The sequence below is a fragment of the Stomoxys calcitrans genome, chromosome 2 (genome assembly GCF_963082655.1).
Source record: "Stomoxys calcitrans chromosome 2, idStoCalc2.1, whole genome shotgun sequence".
Classification (NCBI taxonomy): Eukaryota; Metazoa; Arthropoda; class Insecta; order Diptera; family Muscidae; genus Stomoxys; species Stomoxys calcitrans.
The window spans coordinates 159,608,678-159,632,806 of record NC_081553.1 but is presented as its reverse complement, the minus strand read 5'-3'; the positions used below and the strand labels follow the sequence as shown (position 1 = coordinate 159,632,806).

The window sequence follows — 24,129 nt, the reverse complement described above, 5'->3', positions numbered from 1 at the left end:
TGAAGCCACGGCAAATGTGTGTGGTGATGGCATGCAAAGCTGTTGTTGTGCTGTGCAGTCTCCGAAATCCGTGTTGATGCTCGGCGAATGGAAATTCTCCTACGAGGCTCGGGAGGAGTAATGCCTCAAGCGTCTTAGCCACTGGTGAGAGAAGGGAAATCGGTCTGTACGACTCCCCCAAACTCGGGTCTTTACCAGGCTTCAGTATCGGGTTCACTCTGCCCATTTTCCAGACATCGGGAACTATAAGAGTGTTCAATGACAGGTTAAGGACAGTGGTAAGGTACTCAACTCCAGGTAAATCCAGATTCTTCAGCATCAATGTAGAGATTCCGTCGGGGCCCAACGCCTTGGAAGGTTTGGCGCCACGGATGACATTTGTAACTTCGCCCACGGTAAATTGTGATGGCTGTTCATCGGCTCGGAGACCACGAATACGGCGAATGGCTCTCCTCCTTGCCCTGTCTCTCTCGGGATGCACAATAAATTGACGGTTGAACAACCTGGCGCATCTCTTCGGATCAGTCACGGTTAACTCGCCAAAAGTGACTGAGGTCCTGTCGTCCCGTCTACCGGGGTTCGAGAGAGACTTAACAGTGGCCCACAATTTGCCTGCACCGGTGCCTAAGTTACATTGCTCCAAGTGTTCCAGCCACAAATTCCGCTTATGTTCGTTGACTATCCTGTTTATTTTCAGATTCAGCTCGCTGATTCTGGGGTTAGCGGGGTCCATAGCACGAATCCCATCACGCTCGTCTGCGAGTACCACTGCTTGCGCCGGGAAATTGGGTCGCACTTGTGGTATTCGACCGGCTGGTATAAAGCGAGCGGCTGCTGCGTTGATGATGTCTCGGAAATTCCTCTCGGCCACAAGCACATCAGAGGGGGGTGGCAGTTCATTGAAGCGGCGATTGGTATACTCTCTGAAGCCAGTCCAATTGGCCTTCTTGTAATTGATGAACGTCCGGCGCTCAGAGGTCATGAAGTCGGGTGGTCGGTCGATGGTGAGGATTATGGGGAGGTGGTCTGACCCCAAAGAGAGCTGCTGCACCTCCTCGTAATCCTAGTGGGGGCATCCTCATTCACCGTGCAAAACGTGGAGCTATCTATCTGCTCTGCCAAAGCTATGCCACGCTGGTCGTTACCTAGGGGAGAATGCCATGACGAGTGATGTGCATTAAAATCCCCCAGAACCAGACGACTATGGCCAGAAAGCAACCCACTTATGTCGGGGCTGTAGGCCTGGCCATTAATCGGGACACAGCTACCCACCGGCGGTATATACACGTTGTATATCTCTATCTCGGCAGTGCCAGACCTGACTGCTACCCCCATACATTCCATGTATGGGTCACTAGCGTCAAGCGCAGGCGAGATAGGTCTATACTGCACGGAATGGTGTATAACGAAGGCCAATCCCCCACCTCCATTCCTTGAGCGATCCTTACGTAGCACATTGTAGCCGTGACAACTGTGCAAGCTGCAGGTGTTAGTCAGCTTTGTCTCCTGGATCGCTGCGACCGATATGCTCTTCCGACTCATAAAATCTACAATCTCATCAATCTTGCCTCGCAGTCCATTGCAGTTTAACTGCAAGAACGATACATTTCCCGACACTAGCCTGGCAATAGTAGGGCTAGGGTGCTGTCGTTGCCTAAATTGCCGTACGGGAGAGGTCGGGGGGGTCACATAGTCCGACGCCGAAGGCGACGACGGCGACGCTTGTGACCCACTGCTGGCTATGTTCGCACAGCACCTAGCGACATAGCCAGTATGACTATACTCCCGTAGCGAAGTTAGGCCAGAGCAAGAACGGAAATGTACCCACTCCGAGCACCGGTTACACCTCACCGACACTGACCGATGATGAAGGCGGTTCTGGCAAACGGAACAGAACCAGGGTCCGGGGTTCTCTTCAATCCCGGCACGGACCAGAAGCATATGGAGAAGGCACTCCGGGATGTGCCTCTCCCATGACGAAAAAAGACGAACACGTACACTGAGGCGGCAGCCCTTGCCGATGAAGATTCCATCGGGTCAATCCGGTGCGTACAACCGGCTGCCATGGGATTGCGGAGTTTTGGTCTTCTCGTTTTGCATGCTCTTGGCTGGAGCTTCTTCATTCATTCCGACAACATGACCTAGCCATCGCAACCCTTGTAATTTGATGCGTTTAACTATGCTATGATCATACAGCTCAAACAGCTCGTGGTTCTTGCGACGACTATATTCTCCATTAACGCGGACTGGTCCATATATTTTTTATGAGGGATCTTCCTCTCAAACACTCCAAGTACTACCTCATCTGCTGTCGCAAGTGCCCATGTTTGGGAGCCATTCAACTGCACGGGTAGTAACAGTGTCTGGTATAGTGTGATTTTCGTTTTCGTCTGTCGAGAAGAGGGTTGGCTCCTGAACTACTTGCTTCATCCAAAGTAGCATCTTTTGGCCAATATTTTTTTCCTTCGTTTTGTTTCGTTTACTGTAGATAACGTTGCTGACTGTCTCAAAGTTGTAGTTGCCACAATTCTCCATTTACTTTATCTGCTCGGGTTGTAAACTTTGTGGGAGTTGATACTATTGACATTGCCATAACTCAATTTACCGCCCGACCCACTTTCGCTGATTCTACTTCGATACTTTCAAGGCTGCAATTGCTTCTTCCTGTGACCAATCCATTAAATTGATGTTGTCGGCATAGGCGAAAAGCATATGTGTGTTCTCTTGTTGTTGTTGTTGTAGCAGTGTATTGTAAACTGAGGCGGCAGCCCGTTGAAAGACTCCATCGGGTCAATCCGGTACGTAAAACCAGCTGCCATGCGGCTTTTAAAGCAAAAATACGACATGGGACACCTATGTCCCATTCGTCCTCAAAGGGTTAAATTCTGAATATATAAGACAGTTATATACAAATTTCAGCGAACTCGATTAAAAATAGACATTTTATGTGTTCATTTCATCTCGATGGCTTCATATTTAAATATTGTAGTGTGATTACAACCGACAGGAATACGGACATCATTAAATCTTTCTTCATTTTTAAGACGTTCAAGAATATTTTTACTTTATAGGGCCGACAGTGTTGTTGTTGTAGCCACATATTTGCATGTGGAGGTAGCGATCCTCATCAAGTTCCTATAGGTGAGCAAGCTTGTTCCGATCCATAGGACTGATCGCTGCGGGCATATGTGCATTGTCACATCGAGCATTACAGGCACTCAGTATTTAATCCAGAGCATGTGCAGCCCGGCCGCTCACTGAGACCCTCCACTCAATAACACAATATGAAACATTCCACTATCCAAATCTTGTGGATACACCCGGAATCTTTCATCTGAGCTTCTCATAGTTACGATGAACACAACATAGATCGGAGCTACAAGTTCGAAGCTGTGTGCTGCACACGCTGTAGTGTCGACAGTGTATATATGTTGGCTAATTACTGATTTAAAATTGTATCCAGCCACGTTTTGGTAAAAGCATTCACGGAATATCGGTAAGTCACAGCCAACTTTGTAATATTTGGCTCTACTGTCTAAACATTAAGCCGAGTTGTTTTTCTTTTAAAATTGATTTTTTTCCTAATTATCCCGATTGCACTTAGTGTTTTTGGGCTCATTATTTGAGAGAGAGAGAATGTTTTGTTATTGAGAAGTTCAACATTTGTACTGGAGATTTTTTTTCTAACACCTTTTTGCCCAGCCTTAATGCAGTTTAATCAAAATAAATATCAAAAGAGACTATAGATTCTTACTCCAGCAAATTTTTACTGAAAAATAAGCCGAACACACCAAACAATTTTTTTTTGTTTTTATGGATGGGCATTCTTTTACATTTTGTGTTATTATGGTTCCATTACTGAAAGAATCGAAGACAAACACTTTACAGAATTCCACGAAATATGATATCCCCTTTGACTATGACAACTGTTGATCAGTGCATCAGGGGCCACACCCATTGATGACATCTGCGGTAGGTTAAACGTCTACCTCAACGAACCTGCCTTTTTCTGCTGCAAGAAATCTGAAGATATATGCCACCAAATCTTCAGCCACATTTTTCACTACATACACGCATGAGGTGTGTAGGAAGCTGAAAGTGGTGGTCGATGGAGTGACACTTCCGACCATCAAGAGTCCCTAAATACTTGGTGTCACATTCGACAGCTCTTACAAATTCTCCTCACATGCCACAGGAATTTACGTTATAGTCAAAAGTAGAAAGAAGGTCCTCACTTCAATTGCCGGCATCACTTGGGGTGCTGACAATGAAACCTTGTTGAGCATGTACAAGGGAATTGGTCAGTCTGTGATAAGTTATGCAACGCCAGTGTGAAATAATATTCGGATCTGTCAGAACTGCGACGGTTTGTCTGCTTAGTTCTCACATGGACCACCTCAATCAGGAGACGACATGCTGTCTAAGTAATACCTTCTGGGCTGTTATCGCAGAGACCGATCTTGTGGATCGGTCAGAAGTCTTAAGGTAGATCTACCTGATCTAGTGCGTGAGGTCCAGCGTTACAAGAGAGAACCTCTAGATCAAGTGGCGTATCAAGCGGGTCTAGACAACATTAATGCAGACACAGTCGGCAAACCAGAGTAGTTCTGACTCAATTACGATTCGGCAGATGCAGCCGACTCAATTCCTACGGAGCAAGGATTGATGCAAACGTGCACGATGTTTGTCCCGATTGCGACCAGGGACCACGCGACAAGTCACCTGTTTAACTGCCCAGTCAGAACCACTCGTTTCAGACCCAGATCCCTCTGGACGCACACTGTCTTAGTCGCAGAGTTCCTGGATCTGAATACTCAACAGAATCAATCAGATGAAAGATAGAGCACAGCACACAACAACTACAAATTAACACCTGATTTAGGGAAGTGAAAGACAATTTAACAACTTATTTGTAGCAGTAGAAAGGAACGTGTTATGGCGTGCTATGTTGAGTGGCAAAAAGGAAAGAAAACAGAAGGTCTGTTTACAAGATTTATACCTCCTTACAGGCATAAGGCCTAATACGAGTGCAAAATCAGAACTAACTCAGGCCTTATAAACGGAAGACGTTGTCATTTAAGTTATTAATCAGGCGTGTAATCATCTTCCGTATGAAAACGTCCACACCGATTTCACGATTTGTACCTAAACGCGTTGAATACTTTTATTGTAGTATCCGTGTATACTGTGGGTATACACGATTTCAATGCATTAGAGGCTGCATTGAATACTCATTAATATAGTTGGTGATATTCAGGCAAGAACAAGGCAAGAACAACAACAGCGGTTTAAAAAGTCATCAACATTGTTTGTGTGTATTAACCGTAACACATTGAGCTGAAAAAAGCCAGCCAATTACCTTAAAGCGATGTTGACACATGAGATGTTGTACAACGGCTGAAGGGATTAGCTTGTGGTAACAAAATTAAAGTTTCCATATTTCAAATTGGAATGTAGATTTCAAGGCTACAAATTAATATGCTATGAACTGTAGGCCTGACAGACGGGAGGATAGAGAGCAGCACTATTGTACAGATGATAAGACTAGCCACCTAAGAAACGTTTACAATTGGCGTGTATGTGATCAAATCCCATCTGTTGTCTGGCTCTTTCTTTTTGGAAATCAATAAAAATCCATCATTTTTTGTGATATTCATTACCTTGGTCAAATTAGCCCGACTCTTTTTCCTTTAGAAAAAACCAGGCACACAAAATAAACTTGCTCATTCCAACAAACGGAACAAACACCAGTAACTCTCTCATATCCACCATTAAACTTGGAATACGGATCTACACTTTCTCGAACGTGTTTGAGTTGTTAATGTTTGCGACAAATAAAAATTTATTCAGAATGTATCCATGCCGTTCGAGTTGCGAGCATGGTACAAATCAGAGAACTGCAGCGAATAGCAAAATTTTCAAGCACGCTTGATGCTTTTGTTTGGATGGATGAACGGAAAGTGATTGGTTTAGTATTTTCTCGAACCCAACATTCAGTTCGAATCACTTCATCGGTAATCAAACACGAATGTTCGTACTCGCTCGTATCATTTAGTGACAAGGGATGCTCAAACATGCTTTCTTGAATTGAATGAACTTGAATGATCTTTTTGTTTCCATTTGAGTTTGTTCGGAACACTTGATTGTTCTTTCTACGTACATTCATCCAACTCGGTGCACGTGACATTCCATTATCAAAAAGACCTTAAGATAATTGTTTTGGTGTTAGACATGAAAACAATGGATTTCGAATGGTCCACCAGCGTAATCATTCTAAAGAAGCGTATATGCATTGTTAATGAATTTAGTGTCCCAAATACCAAAAAAGTAAAATCCAGTTCATTTATTGAAATCAAATTTCTAATGTAAGAATCAAGCCATAAAACCAAATGAAATTAACGGTTTTTTTTTTGTTTCCTAAGCCTGTGTTAATTTATTGAAGTGAAGGGCAATTTATGTAGCTTGATTCCAATCAGACTTGCACTTTGCACTTTGAACAAATCAAATCAAATACAACAAACAGAAAAATCGTATCAATCACGATCCTTACAAATGAGCGTCCCGTTCAGCAGAATCATTCACAGGTCTCAAACCAAAACAAGCACGTGAGTTGTCCTATTGGAGCCTAGTGCTTCAATCAATTCGTTTTTGAATCACAAAATTTTCGTAGCGTTTTGAGCGAGTTGAATAGACTGGTTTGACCTGTGCTCATGATTAGTTTTACTCGTTTTTCAAAACAGATGATCAAGCCTACACAATCGTACTCATTGCAGCTCTCTGATACAAGTTTCCAATTGGAGTTCAGTACGAGTATTTCACATAAATAAAATCTTTGTGAAATATCCGCGTACACTTTTGGTATGAGTACACATTATCATTCTCTGACCCTTGTACATGAATTAAGATGGATAGGTAACTGTATTGTAGTTTTAAATATACGATTTTTTTTTAATTGTATTTTGTGTTTTCTTCTTTCATAGGTTCCCAATTGCATGTATCCAATTGATATTGATTATTCGGAAAACGATAAGATCGATTTGAATGTGGAATATGTGGAATCTAAATTGCCACAATCTGTTCAAGAGGTTATTAAACTTATGTTTGACGTTGACACAATGAAACGTACAATGATGGAATTTGATTTAGATATGGAAAAAATGCCATTGGGAAAATTAAGCCAAGCGCAAATCAAAGCAGCATATAGCGTTTTAAGTGAAGTATGCAAGCATATTGAGGAAGGCGGATCGAATGCAAGATTTATTGATTGTACCAATCGTTTTTATACGCTGGTCCCGCATAATTTTGGTACAGCAAGTCCCCCTCTGTTAGACACAAAGGAACAAGTCGAGACATTGGTTCAGATGTTAGATTCGTTGTTGGAAATTGAATATGCTTATAATCTACTTCAAACAGAAAATACGAAAGAAGATGTGAATCCACTTGATAAACACTACGAGCAACTGAAAACAGCATTGGAACCATTGGATAAGCAAAGTGAGGAATTCGCTTTGCTGAAAAAATATGTCCAAAACACTCACGCGACTACACACAATATGTACGAGTTAGAGGTGATGGATATTTTTAAGGTGTCTCGGCAAGGAGAAGCACGTCGTTATAAACCTTTCAAAAAGCTCCATAATCGTCGTTTGTTGTGGCATGGTTCTCGTCTCTCGAATTTTGCGGGTATTCTATCACATGGGCTTAAAATTGCCCCACCAGAAGCACCTGTGACCGGATACATGTTTGGCAAGGGCATTTATTTCGCAGATATGGTTTCAAAATCTGCCAATTACTGTTGTACTAGCAAACAAAATTCTACTGGCTTCATGCTGCTTTCTGAGGTTGCCCTCGGCGATATGTTGGAATGCACCGCCGCTAAGTACGTCACAAAACTACCGGCTGGCAAGCATAGCTGCTTTGGACGTGGTCGAACGATGCCAGATCCCAAAGAGTCAATTATTCGGGAAGATGGCGTAGAAATTCCACTAGGCAAGCCTATAGATAATGCAAATTTAAAATCCTCTTTACTGTATAATGAATTCATTGTTTATGACATTGCTCAGGTTAACATTCAATACATGTTCCGTATGAACTTCAAATATAAGTACTAATAAAACATTACGTCATTTCTTTATGTGTGTCAGTTAAATGTATGTATGTGCTACTAATTCATGTATTTTTGTTCCAAATTGATACAAAATAAAAGCACTGTAAAAGCTAATACGAAATGTCTTGTCAATAAAAATTTGTGTGCATCACCAGGGAATGACAGAAACGGCTTAAATATGTTGGATTATTTTGCGGCCTAATCGGCAAAAAACTGTAAATTGGAAATGTATTTGCATCTGTATCTAAAGACAATGAAAATTAAAAACTTGCATGCGAAATATAAAAATCAATATGAAGTAAGTTCGTTGAGACGGCAGCACTGGTTGATAATTGTACCGTCATCTGTAAAGGTAAAAAGCGTTCTGCATACTCTGCCATTTCATTATGGTGAAACTCTCAAAAGAGCAACGATAGAAAAACTTTCAAATTTATGAGTTGATTAGGGACGGTCGCGCAACTAGTTGCGTTGTTCCATGGAGGTAAAACCATGAAATAAAATAAGAAAAAATTTGGCACTTTTCTCAGTTTCATTCAAAATCAATGTTTTGAGCGTTCATCTATTGTACTTATTAAATTCCAAAAACATATGCAATTTAATATAGAAATGGAAATTTGTGAAACAAATTTGGCCGTTGGCAACTCAACTGAAGTTTGGTTGCAATCCATAATTGACCAGTTAATTTCAAAATTCGTACTCTATGCCAAATGTCAATGGAAACCCAATGTTTTAACGAAAATTTGTGTTCGGCGCCAAAAAGTCAATATATGATGGAAATTTGAGCGCTTTCTTAGATAAAAAACTACGCTTAAAAAATCACCCTACATAATCGGTGTATAATTTGGAGAGAATATAGATATCATTATTGTTGTAGCAGTGCGTTGTACACTGAGACGCCAGCCCTTGCCGATGAAGGACTCCATCGGGTCAATCCGGTACGTACAACCGGCTGCCATGGGATTGATATAGATATCGTCCTCTTATCGCACACACAATATGTAAGTTACAAAAATGTTCACCAAAACCGATCATTTGCGTCTGTTTTTGCCTTTATTTTTATTTTTTTTTTCGATAATGATATTATTCGGAAGTGAGAGAAAAGGTGCGTTTAGTGGTGTATTTCGTACTTTTATTACGGATTGAGCTAGAGCTCAGAGTTTTGGTGTATTGTGATAACCTAAATTGGGTGACATTAGGGATTGGGCTAGAGCTCTGAAATTTAACATTTAGGGAAACGTAGAAAATATACCAAATAGGTTAAAAAGATGTTAATTTTTTCAATTTGTGTATTTGTTGTATCGATTAGGACAGTTCTGGCTAAATGGATATATAAAAAACAAAACAGTCGCATACATCTTGCACGTCGGCATCAATCCTTGCTCTGTAGGAGTTGAGGCGACTGCATCTGCCGGAATGCAATTGAGCCAGAACCACTCTGGTTTGCCGGGGGACGTCAATTTCTTCAGGTGCAATGGGAGGCGGTCGTTCTCCAAGGACTACATTCACCCGATATCTATTTACCGCATCTGCTACCGTGTTTGCATGAACGTTGTCTAGACCTGCTTGATATGTCGCTTGGTTTAGAGGTTCTTTCTGGTGGCGCTGGACCTCGCGCTCAAGTGGCTTGAGGACCTTGTTTCTACAATCGTCCGCATATGATACGATCTCTATGCCGTCTAGAGGGGGTGGAATCGAGGATAGGTAGAGGTTAAACAGTGCCGGAGATATCACCCACCTTGGGGAACCCCTGTTTCACTCTACGGTGCTTCGACTTCTTATCCCTAAATTCCACAAATGACTGGCGACCACACGGCGAATGGAAATTCTCCTACGAGGCTTGGGTGGGGTAATGCCTCAAGCATCTTTGCTACTGGTGAGAGAAGGGAGATCGGTCTGTACGACTCCCCCAAATTCGGGTCCTTTGCAGGCTTCAGTACTATAAGAGAGTTCAATGACAGGTTGACGACAGTAGTAAGGTACTCAACTCCAGTTAAATCCAGATTCTTCAGCATCAATGTAGAGATTCCGTTTGGGCCCAACGCCTTGGATGATTTGGCGCCACGGATGACATTCGTAACTTCGCCCACGGTACATAGTGATGGTTGTCCATCGGCTCGGAGACCATGGATACGGCAAATGGCTCTCCTCCTTGCCTTGTCACTCCACAAATGATAGTTTTGCTTCGTTTATGAATTGTGACATCATTGGTCTATTTTTCTTCAAAGATAACGCACAGTGGGATGGGAAAAAATTGTGGAAATAAGCCATCTGTGAACGGATAAAGATATCTTCGCGAAATTTTATATGGTTATAGGTTAGTTGTAATCTATGTACAAAATTTCAGGGCCATAGAAGGGGGCCCATTGATGGTGCTTCAAAGTTGCTCACCTCGACCATACAAATTTAGTTCGGGCTGCCAAAAGCGCATTTATGGTCCGAGTTTTTTTTGCTGGAAAGTGCTTAAAAGTGTCCAAAGATTTCGACCAAGACATTTATTTTTTTTAAAAGTTCTCAGAGGCTGCTCTCTAGTTTTTTGTTGTTTGTGAACGCATTAAACCGATTTTCAATTTTTTGAACTGTTTTGGATAGCTGACATGGCTTAATTTTTGCCGCATTATAGCGAAGGATTCTTCAGTCAAAAGTTATGCAAGTTGCCAAAAAAAATGTGTTTTAAACGAAATTTTATAATTTGTGTTGATTCGAGTAAGCGATATGCGGAGCTCAATATTGCCATTTTTTACGAAAAAACTGGATAAACCCTTCGACTTCTAAAAACGCCAAACTGAACCCCCAACTTGATAACTTATTTTTGCTACCCCAGCAGGTAACTAAATACGTGCAAAATGTTTTTGCGCTATCCAACTATTAAGGTCTATACGGCTATTTTACAGAAAATTGCTGGGGCCGAATTACCACATCCGTTAACGAATAAGCACTTTCGAGATTATGGCATTCGTTAACGAGAGCGTAATCGAGTATCAGCTGTTCGAAATCCACTCGTATTATCAATCTAACATGTTGGCCGCTGTTTTGGAGCCGTGGGCAAGCAAATATTTCTGTCGCAGACCATGGACGTACCAACAAGACGCGGCACCGTGCTTTAGCACGTGTAAACCAAGAATTCCGTACTTCATTTGGTCCACAGAGTGGCTGTCCAATTTGCCACATGCCAATCCGACGGACTTTTTTATTTAGGCCACTTTTGAGAGCAAGGTAAGGACTACAAAATATGTCCGTATGGATAAGGTGAAGAAATACATTGTACAGGAATGGGCCAACATAGCGGCAGATTTCATTCGTGCTGCTTGCAATCCGTTTCTATAACAACTCAGAACAAAAGATAATGGAACTTGTGGTCATATCGCGCAAAAGTGAATGGAATCAAAAACATTTCCACATACTTTTGTACTTTGAATCAATAAAAAATATTTTCACACAAAAAATGTGGTCGGTTGTCAGCTACCCGGTAAATCTAGATAACATGCATTTTTTTATTAATAATATAAATGTTTTATTTAGATCATGTATTTACGCTTTATTCGGCAATGACATTGGATCACTTTTATCTATTATTTCTCTGCGAATACGCACAAAGTTATTATCCTTTTCAGAATCAGAGAACGACAAGCACAACAAAAGCAATGTAACCATGCTTTTTTTTTTATTTATAAATTCACGTTTGTGTCCAAAAATTTCAATAAATTCAACCTTAAAAAGAAAACCCACTTCATGAAATAATAACAGACTGATTTTGCGAATGCGTGATTTGTCGAGAAAGTGTAGGAAAACCGCCGACGTGCCCACATTGGATAGGCAAAATATTTTGTATATATAATATGTATATATTTTTGGAAAGGTCAAGACTTGCTTTACAGCAAAATGTTAAAGCTAAAATAATAAAAAATTAAATTTACACATTTTTTAAACCCACATTTCAAACGAGATGTCCTAAAACCGAAACCAATAAAGATATCGTTCCAATTCTAGAATTGATTTAAAAAAATGCCCATACTGGGGAAAGATATTTGCAAAATTAGGAATTTTTCAGTAAAAATTGGTGGTTTTGAGAACTCGAAGGAGTTTTTTTTTCAGTTTTCTCTTCAAAAAAATGCCAATATTGTACTTCACATCAGAGAACTGCATGAGAACTAATTTTTACCACTCAAACACCCCTTATGCCAAAGCAAGTATGTGTGTCGCATGCCACTTATAAAGTTAGTTAGCTAAAAACACATGCTTATAAGACAATAGAAGGTCTCTATCGGGTCAATCCGTTGCGTACAACCGGCTGCCTTGGGATTGTCAAGTCGCTTGCCGGCAGCACTTGGTGTTCTGACAAAGAAACCTTGTTGATCACGTAAAAGCAATTGGCCTGCCGCCCTTCGAACTGCGGCGAGACAAACATCCTACCCGTGCGAAGACAAAACTACATGCTGTCTAAGCAAACCTTCTGGGCTATTATCGCAGAGACTATCAAAATCATCATCATGTGGATAGGTATCCATCGCGCAGAAGCCTTAACGTAGATCTACATGATTTAGAGCGTGAGGTACAGTGCTACAAAAGAGAACCTCAAGCGGGTCTGGACAACATTCATGCAGTCACGGTAGCAGATGAGGTGAATAGCTACCGGGTGAATGTGGTCCTTGGAGAACGACTGCCTACCATTGCACCTGATGAAATTGATATTCCCCCGGCAAACCAGAGTAGTTCTGGCTAAACTACGTTCCGGCAGATGCAGCCGCCTCAACTCCTACAGAGCAAGGATTGATGCCGACGTGCAAGATGTATGTCCCGATTGTAACCAGGACCGCACGATACACGTCACCTGTTTAACTGCTCAGCCAGACCCACTCGACTCAGACCCAGATCCCTGTGAACGCACCCCATCTTAGTGGCATCGTTCCTGGGTTGACACTCAACAGAATCAAGCAGACTAAAGATAGAACACAATAAACTGCTACAACAACAGTAATAATAAAATGTAATATAATTTGGTCGAAAATAGGCCCTGATAATGTATCATTGATTGAATTACAAGCGGTATCCGATAGAATAGCGCCTACATACCCGTGAGAAGGAGAGACACAAAGGTAATTTTTGTTCTAAAAGCAGTAAAACCATACCACACAAAAGCGAAAGATTTTCGTCCTATTAGCTTGTCATCCTTTGTACTGAAGACTCTAGAGAGGTATCATTTCTTGACATTGCAGGTGCTTTCAATAATGCAAAACCGACGTTAATCATGAAGGAGTAAGAATTTCAAGGCATCCACACAACAGTAAACAAGTTTATTAATAACTTACGTACTAAAAGATCCATTACGTCAGGCTTGGGATCTGTATAATTAAAAAGATGGGACATCAGAGGAACACCTCAAGGAAGTGTACTGGTGACAATTGTGGTTAACCGAAAGTTTTTCGGGAGTCTTAGAGCTATATATTCAGGAAGCTCTAAGTGTGACTGCGACGTTGGATTAATAGTGATCTAGACGTAAATCCGTGCAAGACAGAAGTAGTTCTCTTCAGCAGGAGATACAAGTTTCCTACAATGGCACCTGTCTCCTTGGGGAAGATAACGATCCATTTACTGATAGCGCAAAATGTCTGGGGGATTTCTTCAAATCTTACATTTCGGAAAGGAAAAGAAAGGCAACTGCATTTGCAGAGAGTCATTGGCAAAAGTTGAGGGTTTAAATCGCTTGTCATGCACTGGGTATATACTGTAGTTGTCAGACCTTTTTTATACCCACCACCATAGGATAGGGGGTATATTCATTCATTGCGACACATCGAAATATCCATTTCGACCCTATAAAGTATATATATTTCGGATCGTCGTCAAATTTTAAGACTATTTAACGATGTCCGTGTGTCTGTCCGTCCGTCTGTCGTAATCACTCTATAGCCTTCAAAAATTGAGATATTGAGCTGAAATTTGGCACAAATACGTCTCTTTGCTGCACGCAGGTTAAGTTCATGAACGGGCCAAATCGGATCATATTTTGATATAGCTGCTATATAGACCGATTTGCCGATTAAGGGTCTGAAGCCCATAAAAGCTGCATTTATTAACCGATTCGCTAGACTATGTACAATATATATACAACTACACTTAATAACTACAAATTCAGCAAAATAATAATTTTCCTCTTTAAAGAATTAAGAATTTTAAGAAATTCAGCGCATAAACGCTTAAAAGGGCCATTGTTCGCAAAATTTGTACGATCATGAAGAAGTTCAAAATTTCGTATTGGTCTCAGCGGTACGTTTAGGTAATGTGGTTCAATAGAAACTCAGACTTCATGTTTCTATTTACTACATTTAATATGAAATTGAGGTTCAACATTGTACGCCGACTTGTCAACGTGGGCAATTTAATCAGATTTAATCTTTCCTTATAGGATGGTAAAGTATTAAATGTCCAGTTACGTCCACGTAAACAGAACAGCACGAACTGTTTTTGCACCGACTCAATTGAATTGCAGTGGGTTTCATAATAAGGGCACCATATTATTGATCCATACTCCAGGATCGATCATAAAAGTCTCTCGTAACGATTCGATCCACAAACTCTTTGCTCCAATGGTAAAGAAGTCTGCAATTATATTGCTGATTGAAAGGTCATCATCTGCTTCAATGTATCCAAATTTCAATACTTTTGGAAAAGTGTTCGATCTACGTTCCCATACTCAACCGGATCTAAAGTATGGCTAGTTTGTGCATCACAGCCTTACTGAGGACGAAACCATCTGATGCACCGAATCCCTAATGCCTCTGGATATTGTGGGTAGACATATTGCTGCGACCACTGCTGTCAGGCTAAGAGAGTTTTCTGAAGAACTTGAACTGGTCATATCGAGAAGGTTACCCCAGCACTGCAATGTGTACCCGTTGTCCCGTTGTCGAATGCGAAAATCGACAGCAGTCGTAGTCCTAGCTTTGATAATAGAAAAATATTGCGGTAAATAAAAAAAATAATATAAAAGTATTGATATATAATATAAAAAATAATATAAAAAAAAATATAAAAAATAAATAAAAAATAGGTTAGGTTAGATTGAAAAGAGGGTGCAGATATAAATCCGCTCTATGTCACTATGTACATACACCTACGCCAGTAGTCGACTTTTTGTGCGCTCTAAAAACTATAAAGTAACTTCGAAAAAGAATATTTGAAGTTAGGAATTCCGCGCTACTTACAAAAACCTTAATTACTTCAATACCACTCCCCTAAGTGGGTTCATGTCTGGCATTGTGTTTCCACCTAAGTGGAAGCCGGGCAAAGGAAATGCTCCAACGTCTCATCATCTTCCTCGCATGTCCTACACATGCTATCACTTGCCGAACCGATTTTAGATAAGTGAGCTCGTAGTTCTTTGTGTCCCGTCATGATACCTATAGCTATACTGACCTCTTTCTTGCTTCCTTTCAGTAATAGTCTCGTCTTCTCACGATCTGACTATAGAGCATCTGCTGTGCGTGTGTATCGCACTGGCAGTTAGAAGGAGTTTCACTTTAGGTTCTCATTTCTTTGCGAACTTGTCTCATTTTGCGGGTAACAACATTCGCAAGTTGTTGGGATTTTAAAAGCGATCTGAATTGTTCAGCGGTACGGAACTAGAAGGCATCTTCCTTCTCTAGTTCCTGTGATATTACAATGGACGAAAGCGTCTAAGTGAGTCTGATGGCAGACTGCTACTTTAACCTAAGTTTAATCTAACCTAGGTCGAAAACCTTTGTTGTAAGCATCTATTAATATTTGTTATTATATTTCAAAATAAATAAATAAATGCTAAGAGGCATAAAAACAAAATATCACATTTACGAATCAAACGCCGTAAAAGTTTTAAAAAGGTAGAGAACAGGCAAATGATGCAACCGTAAAATAAAATTAAACCATTGTTTGGTGCTTAAAAAATCAAGGAATTTGTGGTCTTATGTTCATTCGTTATTTGACTTCCCATTGTTCGTCAATTATATTCAAATGGATATGAATGCAGCGACTGAACCGTACAACACATTGTCGTTGATCGAAATTAAAACATACAATATAATCAAAGTTGGAAATGTCGTAGATTCTGATGGTATACTGCTCTCAATGCATAAAACGAATTTAGTCGAATTTTAACTTAGGTGGTAAATAGACAATTTTCGGCTATTGCTAGGCAAAAGGTTTGCGAAAAGTGTGATTGAAGTGGTCAGTTAACAAAATTAACCGAGCGAATTAATTAGGATCTGCAAGTTATTACAAGTAAGTAGCAAAATAAAAACTAGGCAAGCATTTTTAATCAAAGTTACATTTTATTATTTTTACGCATTACCTCTTACTCAAGGTCCTTTTTATTATAACTTCAAATTGGTTTTTTTATACCCACCACCATAGGATGGAGGTATACTAATCTAGTCATTCCGTTTGTAACACCTCGAAATATTCGTCAAAGACCCCAGAAAGTATATATATTCTTGATCATCAACGATAGAGATCGAACACGTAAAACTAGCCGCTTGAAATTTTGCACAGATACTTAGTATCCATGTAAGGCCTTGGGGATTGTAAATGGACCATATCTATTCAGATTTAGATATAGCTCCCATATAAACCGATCTCCCGAGTTAACTTCTTGAGCTCCTGGAAGCCGAAGTTTTTGTCCCATTTGGCTGAAATTTTGCATGTAGTGTTCAGTTATGACTTCCAACAACTGTGTTAAGTACGGTGCAAATCGGTCTATAGCCTGATATAGCTCCCATTTAACCGATCTTTCAATTCTTCTTCTCGAGCCCCTGGAAGCCGCAATTTTAGTCCGATTTGGCTGAAATTTTGCATGCAGTGTTCAGTTATGACATTCAAAAACTGTGCTAAGTACGGTCTAAATCGGTCTATAACCTGATATAGCTCCCATATTAACCGATCTCCCGATTTGTTTTCTTGAGCCCCTGGAAACCGCAATTTTTGTCTGATTTGGCTGAAATTTTCCATGTAGTGTTTCGTTATGACTTCCAACAACTGTGCCAAGTACGGTCCGATTCGGTCTTTAAACTGATATAGCTCCCATGTAAGCCGGTCTCTCGATCATTCTTGTTCGGTTACCAGAAGCTTTAATTTTTGCTAGTTTGACAGAAGTTTGGTATATAGAATAAAATTATGCGCTTCAGCTTATTTTATTTTGTATAAATTTTTAGCAGAACTCTTAGTGGTGGGTTTCCAAGATTCGGTCCGGCCGAACTAAGCACGCTTTTACTTGTTTTATTTAAATTTTAGTTATTATATCGGCCAATATTTTGATTACCGCCGGCACTCATTTTCTAGGCAACTACAAATGACAACAAATAAAAACGTGTTAAGTTCGGCCGTGCCGATACCCACCACCAAGGATATAATAATCATCCTATTTTATTATAACTCCACTACTATATCCAAAGTTATATCGAAATAGGTCTCGATCATATTTTAATCATGTCTCGAGAACTCATATAATACAAGTAACACTTTCAACAAAATAGGGTAGCAAATATGGGACTAAGACCCTAAATTGGGAGATCTGTCTATATGATGTCGGGAGCCTTTAAACAACTCACTGATTAAAATTTCAGCGAAATCGGGTAATAAGTAAATCTTTTATGGGCTTCAGTCCCTTTATCGGTATATCGGTCTATATGATAGCTATATCTTAATATATTCCGATCTGAACCATATATGGGTCGGATGGAGGGAGGCTTAAAGCTACTCACTGCTTAAAATTCTAGCGAAATCGGGTAATAAATACAGCTTTTATGGGCTCAAAACCTTAACCAGCAGATAGGTTTATATGGCAGCTATATCTTAATATATAACGATCTGAATCATATTTGGGTCGAATGACGGGAGGCTTACAGCTACTCATTGTTTCAAATCAAACCGAAATCGAGTAATAAATGCAGCATCTATGTACCTAAGACCCTTAACCGGCAGATCGATCTACATGGCGGCTCTAACTAAATATAGTCCGATCTGAACCATATTTGGGTCTGATGTCGGGAGGTTTAAATCAACTCTTACTTTACTTTAAGTGGCTATGATGGAATATTTGTTCCACTAGCCGAACGTAAAATAGCGTTCCAAGCGCATCGATATTCTGCGCTCATTCTAAAATCTATAACACCAAGTTTTGAGGTGTCTCTCACCACTCGATCTTTCCATCGGGCTTTTGGTCTTCCCGGTTAGCGTATACCACCGTGTTTGCCTTCAAAAGACTTGTATAGTGTAATCTTCGTCAGTCGAGAGGTGGTCTTGTTTCTAAACTGCAAACTTTGTCCAAAGTAGCATCTGTTTGCTAGTATTATTCTTCGCTTAATCTCAAAACTGGTGTCGAGGTAGATAAAGTTACTGACTGTCTCAAAGTTGTGGTTCCCAACTTTCTCCATTTCTTTATCTGCTCGGTTGTACAAGACTTTTTGGGTGTTGAAATCATCCATTTCGTCTTATCTCCATTTACTGCCAGACCCTCTCATTCGATTCTTTGAAAGGCTACAGTTACTACTTCCGGTGACCAACCAATGATATCGATGTCGTCGGCATAGGCGAGTAGCATGTGTTCTCTTGTGATTAGTGTGCCATATCTATTCACATCTGCATCTCGTATAATCTTCTCCAACAGGATATTAAAGAGATCCTTGTTTGAAACCTCGTTTGGTATTAAATGGTTTGGAGAGATTCTTTCCTATTCTTACTGAGGAACGCGTATCAGCAAGTGTCATCCTGCAGAGTCTTATTAATTTTGCAGGGATACCAAACTCAGACATGACTTGAAATACCTTTGAACGTAAAGGAGTATCGAAGGCGGCTTTGTAGTCAACAAAGAGGTGGTAGGTGTTGATTTGTCCTTCTCGGGTCTTTTCCAGGATTTGGCGCAGTGTGAATATCTGGTCTTGGGTAGATTTACCAGGTCTAAAACCGCATTGATAGGGCCCAATTATCTCATTGACTTTAGTTTTTAATCTTTCACACAGTACGCTCGAGAGTATCTTGTATGCGATGGGGAGGAGAATTATTCCTCTATAGTTGGCACATTCCGTCTTGTCTCCTTTCTAGTGTACGGGACATAGTATGCTGATGTTCCAATCATCGGGTATGCGTTCTTCTAGCCAGATTGCGCAGATAAGCTAATGCATACGCCTTATCAGCTTGTCGCCTTGTTGTTCTTTAATCGGGTCACTGCTAATTGGACCTCGTTCTGACTAGGAGGTAAACATTCTATACCATCATCATTGATTGGTTCTGCGGTATCTTCTTCGCTGCAAAGTCTGACACTAGCAGTTGGGTAATATGTTCTTTCAAAATCCTCAGCATGCTATCTGTGTCAGTTACCGGATTTCCTTCTTTTTCTCTGCAGGAGGATGTGCCTGCACCAAAGCCATCGGTTTGATGTTTAATTCTTTGGTAGAATTTCCGGACTTCATTCTGACTTCTGTACGTCTCAATTTGCTCACACTCACGTCTTTCCATTTCCTTTTGCTTTTTGCGGAATAGACGTCTCTCTTTTACTCCCGATACTCCCGATATCTGGCGCGTTGCTACTGATTGCAGGGTTACTCTATATGAGGCATTCTGATGTTGATGAATTTGGCTTTTATGCGGATTGTGGCTAGCCTCTCATCCACCGGAGTAAAGCTGGAGGCAGATAGTATCGATACTATCGTAAATTTTCCATCTCCTATATTTCAAGCGAAAATGAGAACTAAAAATCAGGAGTTCGATTTATATAGAAGCAATATCAATGCACAGACCAAATAAAACCAAAATTAATAAAGTCAGTTGGAAGTCATGACAGAAATCAATGTAGGAAATGTTACCCTAATCGGATGAAAATTGCGCCCACTATAATCGCAATGCATCTTAAAAGATACATTTTATATCGCATCGCTTATTTCGGTTCAAATTTGCGAAAAATTTAACTTTTCCGATAGTATCCATCGGAAAAATATCAATCGATATTTAGAAAAAAAATTAAATGTCGATAGTGCCATCGATATTTTGCCACCTTTAATTTGAACCCGTCTGCTACGCAGATGATGTTATCAAACTTCTAAGGGGAAGGATCCGAACCAGCTATGCAGAAGGGCCGAAAGGGTCCTGCGGATGGCACACGACTAGGTGATCTCAATGTTAATCCAGAGAAGACTGAAATTTGACGCACCACATTTCCTCAATAGAATAATTTCGATATCTGACAAGGTCAAATACTTAGGTGTGATCTTGTATAGGAATCTGAATTGGAAGTGTTACATTCAGGAGCGTATCTAGAAGGCTCACATATGTTGGGAACTATGTAGGTGAGCCGTAGGCTCGAAATCGGGCCTGAATCCGAGGTTAGTCCACTGGCTCTATAGAAGCTTGATTAGACCAATATCTACTTACGCCTCAGTAGTTTGGTGGACGGCACTGCGGCTGAGACTTAAGGCGATGGGAGAATGGATTGAGGATGGGAGCAGCTCATACCATCGCGGCATAATCAACGCGACGATAGGAAACCTGGAATGAAGGGAAGAGGTTTCTGATCGTATACCTGATAAGACATTTGAGGTCGAGTGCGAGGCACTGCTGCCATCGGCACAGTCTCCGACTGACCGATCCCTAATATTGCCGCCTGGAAGATCATTTTACTCGGATGGATCAAATCTATGGGACAGATTGGACATCGGGGTCTACATAGACAACCCAGTGACTGAGATCTGTTTTAGACTGCCTGATCATAATATGGTCCTGCAGGCGGAGATCCGGATGATCACGAAATGCGGAGGTGGTGTGGTATTAACGCGAGGACGTCGAGTGTGAACATCTTTACGGACAGTAAAATGACCATAAGGGCAACAACAACCAGGAAGGTAGGGTCACGAACAGTCTTGCAGTGTAAGTAGGAGATTACCGCCTTTTCTGAGGATAGCTCAATCCGCATCGTTTGGGTGCCGGGCTATAACGGAGTAAGGGGGAATGAAAGGGCCGACGATTTGACAGTGAAGGCGAGAGGACTGCCGCCAATAAACTTGGTTAACCCGAAGCCTTTTGGGTCGACACGAGCGTGGGCGACAAACGCGACTATGGAACAACGAAACGGTCTGTAGGACGGCGAAAATCCTATGGGATGATCCGGATCGTGAGAAGACGAGGCTATTACTGAAAGGAAGTAAGAAGGAGGTCGGTAAAAAGGAGGTAACTTTTGGTGTCACAACGGGACGCACAGGACTACGAGCTCACTTATGCAAAATCGGTGCGGCAAATGATAGCATGTGGGGATTTCCTATATCACTGCCCGGCTTTCGCAGCTAATAGACACCGTGGGGACCAGATACCAGACATGAACCAACTTAGGCGAGTGGTATGGAAAAAATTTAAGGATTTTGTAAGTAGCACCCAATTCCTACCATAGATTTTGTTTTTTGAGGCCACATTTTTAGTTGAACGCATAACACGCCAACCTAACCTAACCTATGTGTAAACAAAAATTTAGATTTGTTGACGATAAAAAAATAAAATTTGTAGTTGCCACCACATTCGTTATTTTGCCATTCACCTAAATCCTAACATACATAACCGTTGGGTATTGAAATAGTTTACGCCTTAATTTAGCTGTTGTGTGAAACTGGAAAATATGGCATGAATTAACAAAAGGGAGAAAAAGATGGATATATTAAGGAAAGGTGTGCATAAAATAAAAAGGGACTATAAAAAAGAAAGAGATGAAACTTGTTCCCGCAGTTCCTTATTGGGATTCGCTCCAATGAGCTAGTTCCATTCGGAACTACCCAACTTTAGAGGAGCGTTATTCCTCTGCAATTGGATCATATTGTCGTTTTCCCTATCTTTTGTGCGGGAAATAGTTTGGTGTGTTAAAACTGTCGGGAATGACTTCTTGTTGCATACGTCTTATCAGCGTGTCGCTTCCGGTCTTAAATAATACAGCTGGCTTGCCATCGGTTCCTTCTGGCTTGTTGTTTTTCTACCGGGTTGCTGCTATGTGGACTTTATTCTGACTAGGTGGTACTCATTCAATACCATCAACAATGATTGGTTCAGTGGTATCCTCATTGCCGCCATTATCGGATGTCAGCAGCTGAGAAAAGTATTCTTTCCATATCCCCAGCACATTATCTATAACTGTAACCATATTTCCTTCTGCAGAAGGATATGTCAGTACCAAAGCCATCGGTTGGTCTTAAACTCTTTGGTGGAAGTTCCGGAACATCTCGATCCGCTCACACTCACGTCTTTCAATTAAATTTTTTCTGCTGAATTGATTTTTATCTTCTCTACCTGTAACCTTTCCTTCATCTGGCACGTTGCTACTGATTGCAGGTTTGCTTTGTATGCCGCGTTCTTGGCTAAGTACCATTTCGACACTCTTGAACGTACTATGAATTTGTTTGCAGATGCTTTCCAAGTACGGATTTCGCGACATCTTCGATTGAGGGAGCAAGGGTTAGCCATTGCGCCGCTTTATCATCGGTAGAGAGAGTGTTTTCATCAAGCAATTGGGTCAGTCGAGTGGAGTATGCCATTGCAATCTGTTCAGACTTCTTGAAGTCGCCAGGCCCAATAGACTGGCTCCTTGCCTTAGGAAGATATACTCTACTTGTATCTCGAATATGCCTGCGGGATGGAAAGGCATAAAGGTAATTTTCACACCAAAAGCAAGAAAACCTTACCACACGAAGGCGAAAGATTTTTGTCCTATTAGTCTGTCATCCTTTATGTTAAATATTCTAGAGATGTTATCAACCTCTCCGGAATAATGTAAGTTAGGACAACGATTCCTGGATATCGCCTGTCGCGACAGCAGCATGCATATTGTTAAGGCAAATCCACTGAAACCGCCCTTCACGACCTAATCGGCTGCATAGAGGGTTCTCTCGCTGCCAAGGAATATACAATGGTAGCGTTTCTTGACATTGAAGGTGCTTTGAATAACGTAAAACCAACGTCAATCATGAAGGGGTTGGAGTTTCTAGGCAGTTTATTAATAAATTACTTACGAAAAGGTGCATTACGGCAGGCTTGGGATCTGTGGATCTAAAAAGATGGGTCAGCAGAGGAACACCTCAAGGAGGTGTACTGTCTCCTCTACTTTGGAATATAGCCATTAACAATATATTATTGTCTCTGGAAGAAAAAAGTGTAAACGTGGTCGCGTATGCTGATGCCGTGGCAATTGCAATAAGTTTCCCAGCAGTTTTCATATACTTCAGGAAGCTCTACGTGCTACAGCAAAGTCGGCTACCGTAAGTTTTTCTAGGCGTATATCCGCGCAAGACAGAGTAGTCCTTTTTAGCAGGAGATACAAGTTACCTACAGTGGCACCCGTCTCCTTAGTAGGAGCGAATGTTTTATTTACTGAAAGCTCAAAATACATGGGTGTTTTGGTGGACTGGAAATTTAACTTTTAATCACACATTTTGGAAAGGGTAAGAAAGCAACTTTTGCCCTATAAACCTGCAAGAGAGCTGTAGGCAAAAGTTGGGGTTTAAACCGCGTTTTATCCACTGGATATATACTACAGTTCTCAGACCTATAATGCTATATGGTTGTTGTAGCCACATTGCATGTGGAGGTAGTGATCCTCGTCAAGCTCCTGTAGGTGAGCAAGCTCGTTCCGATCCGGTGCCGATCGCCGCGGGAACAGGGTGGCCATTGGATATTTAAAGGCGCCAATAACTCGCCTTGTCATATTAAGCACCATAGGCCCTCAGTATTTTTTAAGAGCCGGTGCCGCCCAACCTCTCGCTGAGACTCTCCGCTCGATACCGCTGATTGTCCGCGACTGTCCTTGTAGCTACTCCGTTTAGAGCATTCCCCTATCCGCAACCTGCGGATGGTAGCTCACAGCTAAGCTTCTCGTGGCACCATAAAACACCACTCAGTCTGCGTGATGTTCACAGATATCCCGTGCAGGGTGCTATGTGGTGTAATGGTCTGGTGAACGGCCGTTCAAAAGTCCACTGTTCAACACTCAGCCGGATCTAAAGAATGAATTGTTTATATATCACAGC

General features: G+C 41.1%; 2 protein-coding genes across 2 annotated transcripts in view; both read left to right on the top strand.

The window, feature by feature from the left end:
* Nucleotides 1-6,240: 6,240 nt before the first annotated feature.
* Nucleotides 6,241-8,284, top strand: LOC131994789 (poly [ADP-ribose] polymerase-like). The gene is made up of 3 exons (XM_059361674.1): nt 6,241-6,365; nt 6,774-6,858; nt 6,981-8,284. The coding sequence occupies exons 1-3, from the start codon at nt 6,241-6,243 to the stop codon at nt 8,109-8,111; spliced, it is 1,341 nt and encodes a 446-aa protein (XP_059217657.1). The 3' UTR covers nt 8,112-8,284.
* A 7,932-nt stretch (nt 8,285-16,216) lies between these two features.
* The window catches only part of LOC106090274 (aminopeptidase N), a 70,506-nt gene continuing 62,593 nt past the window's right edge, over nt 16,217-24,129 (top strand). The window contains exon 1 of the mRNA XM_013256408.2: nt 16,217-16,360. The gene's annotated coding sequence lies outside the window, so the exon portion shown is untranslated. The remainder of the gene's footprint in view (nt 16,361-24,129) is intronic.

What these genes read in the sequence shown, in the direction of transcription:
- LOC131994789 (XM_059361674.1), top strand. Translation starts at nt 6,241, where the DNA reads ATGGATTTCGAATGGTCCACCAGCGTAATCATTCTAAAGAAGCGTATA. An exon ending in ATTGAAATCAAATTTCTAAT is followed by an intron (nt 6,366 to 6,773) that starts GTAAGAATCAAG and finishes TACTCATTGCAG; the next exon opens with CTCTCTGATACAAGTTTCCA. An exon ending in AATATCCGCGTACACTTTTG is followed by an intron (nt 6,859 to 6,980) that starts GTATGAGTACAC and finishes CTTCTTTCATAG; the next exon opens with GTTCCCAATTGCATGTATCC.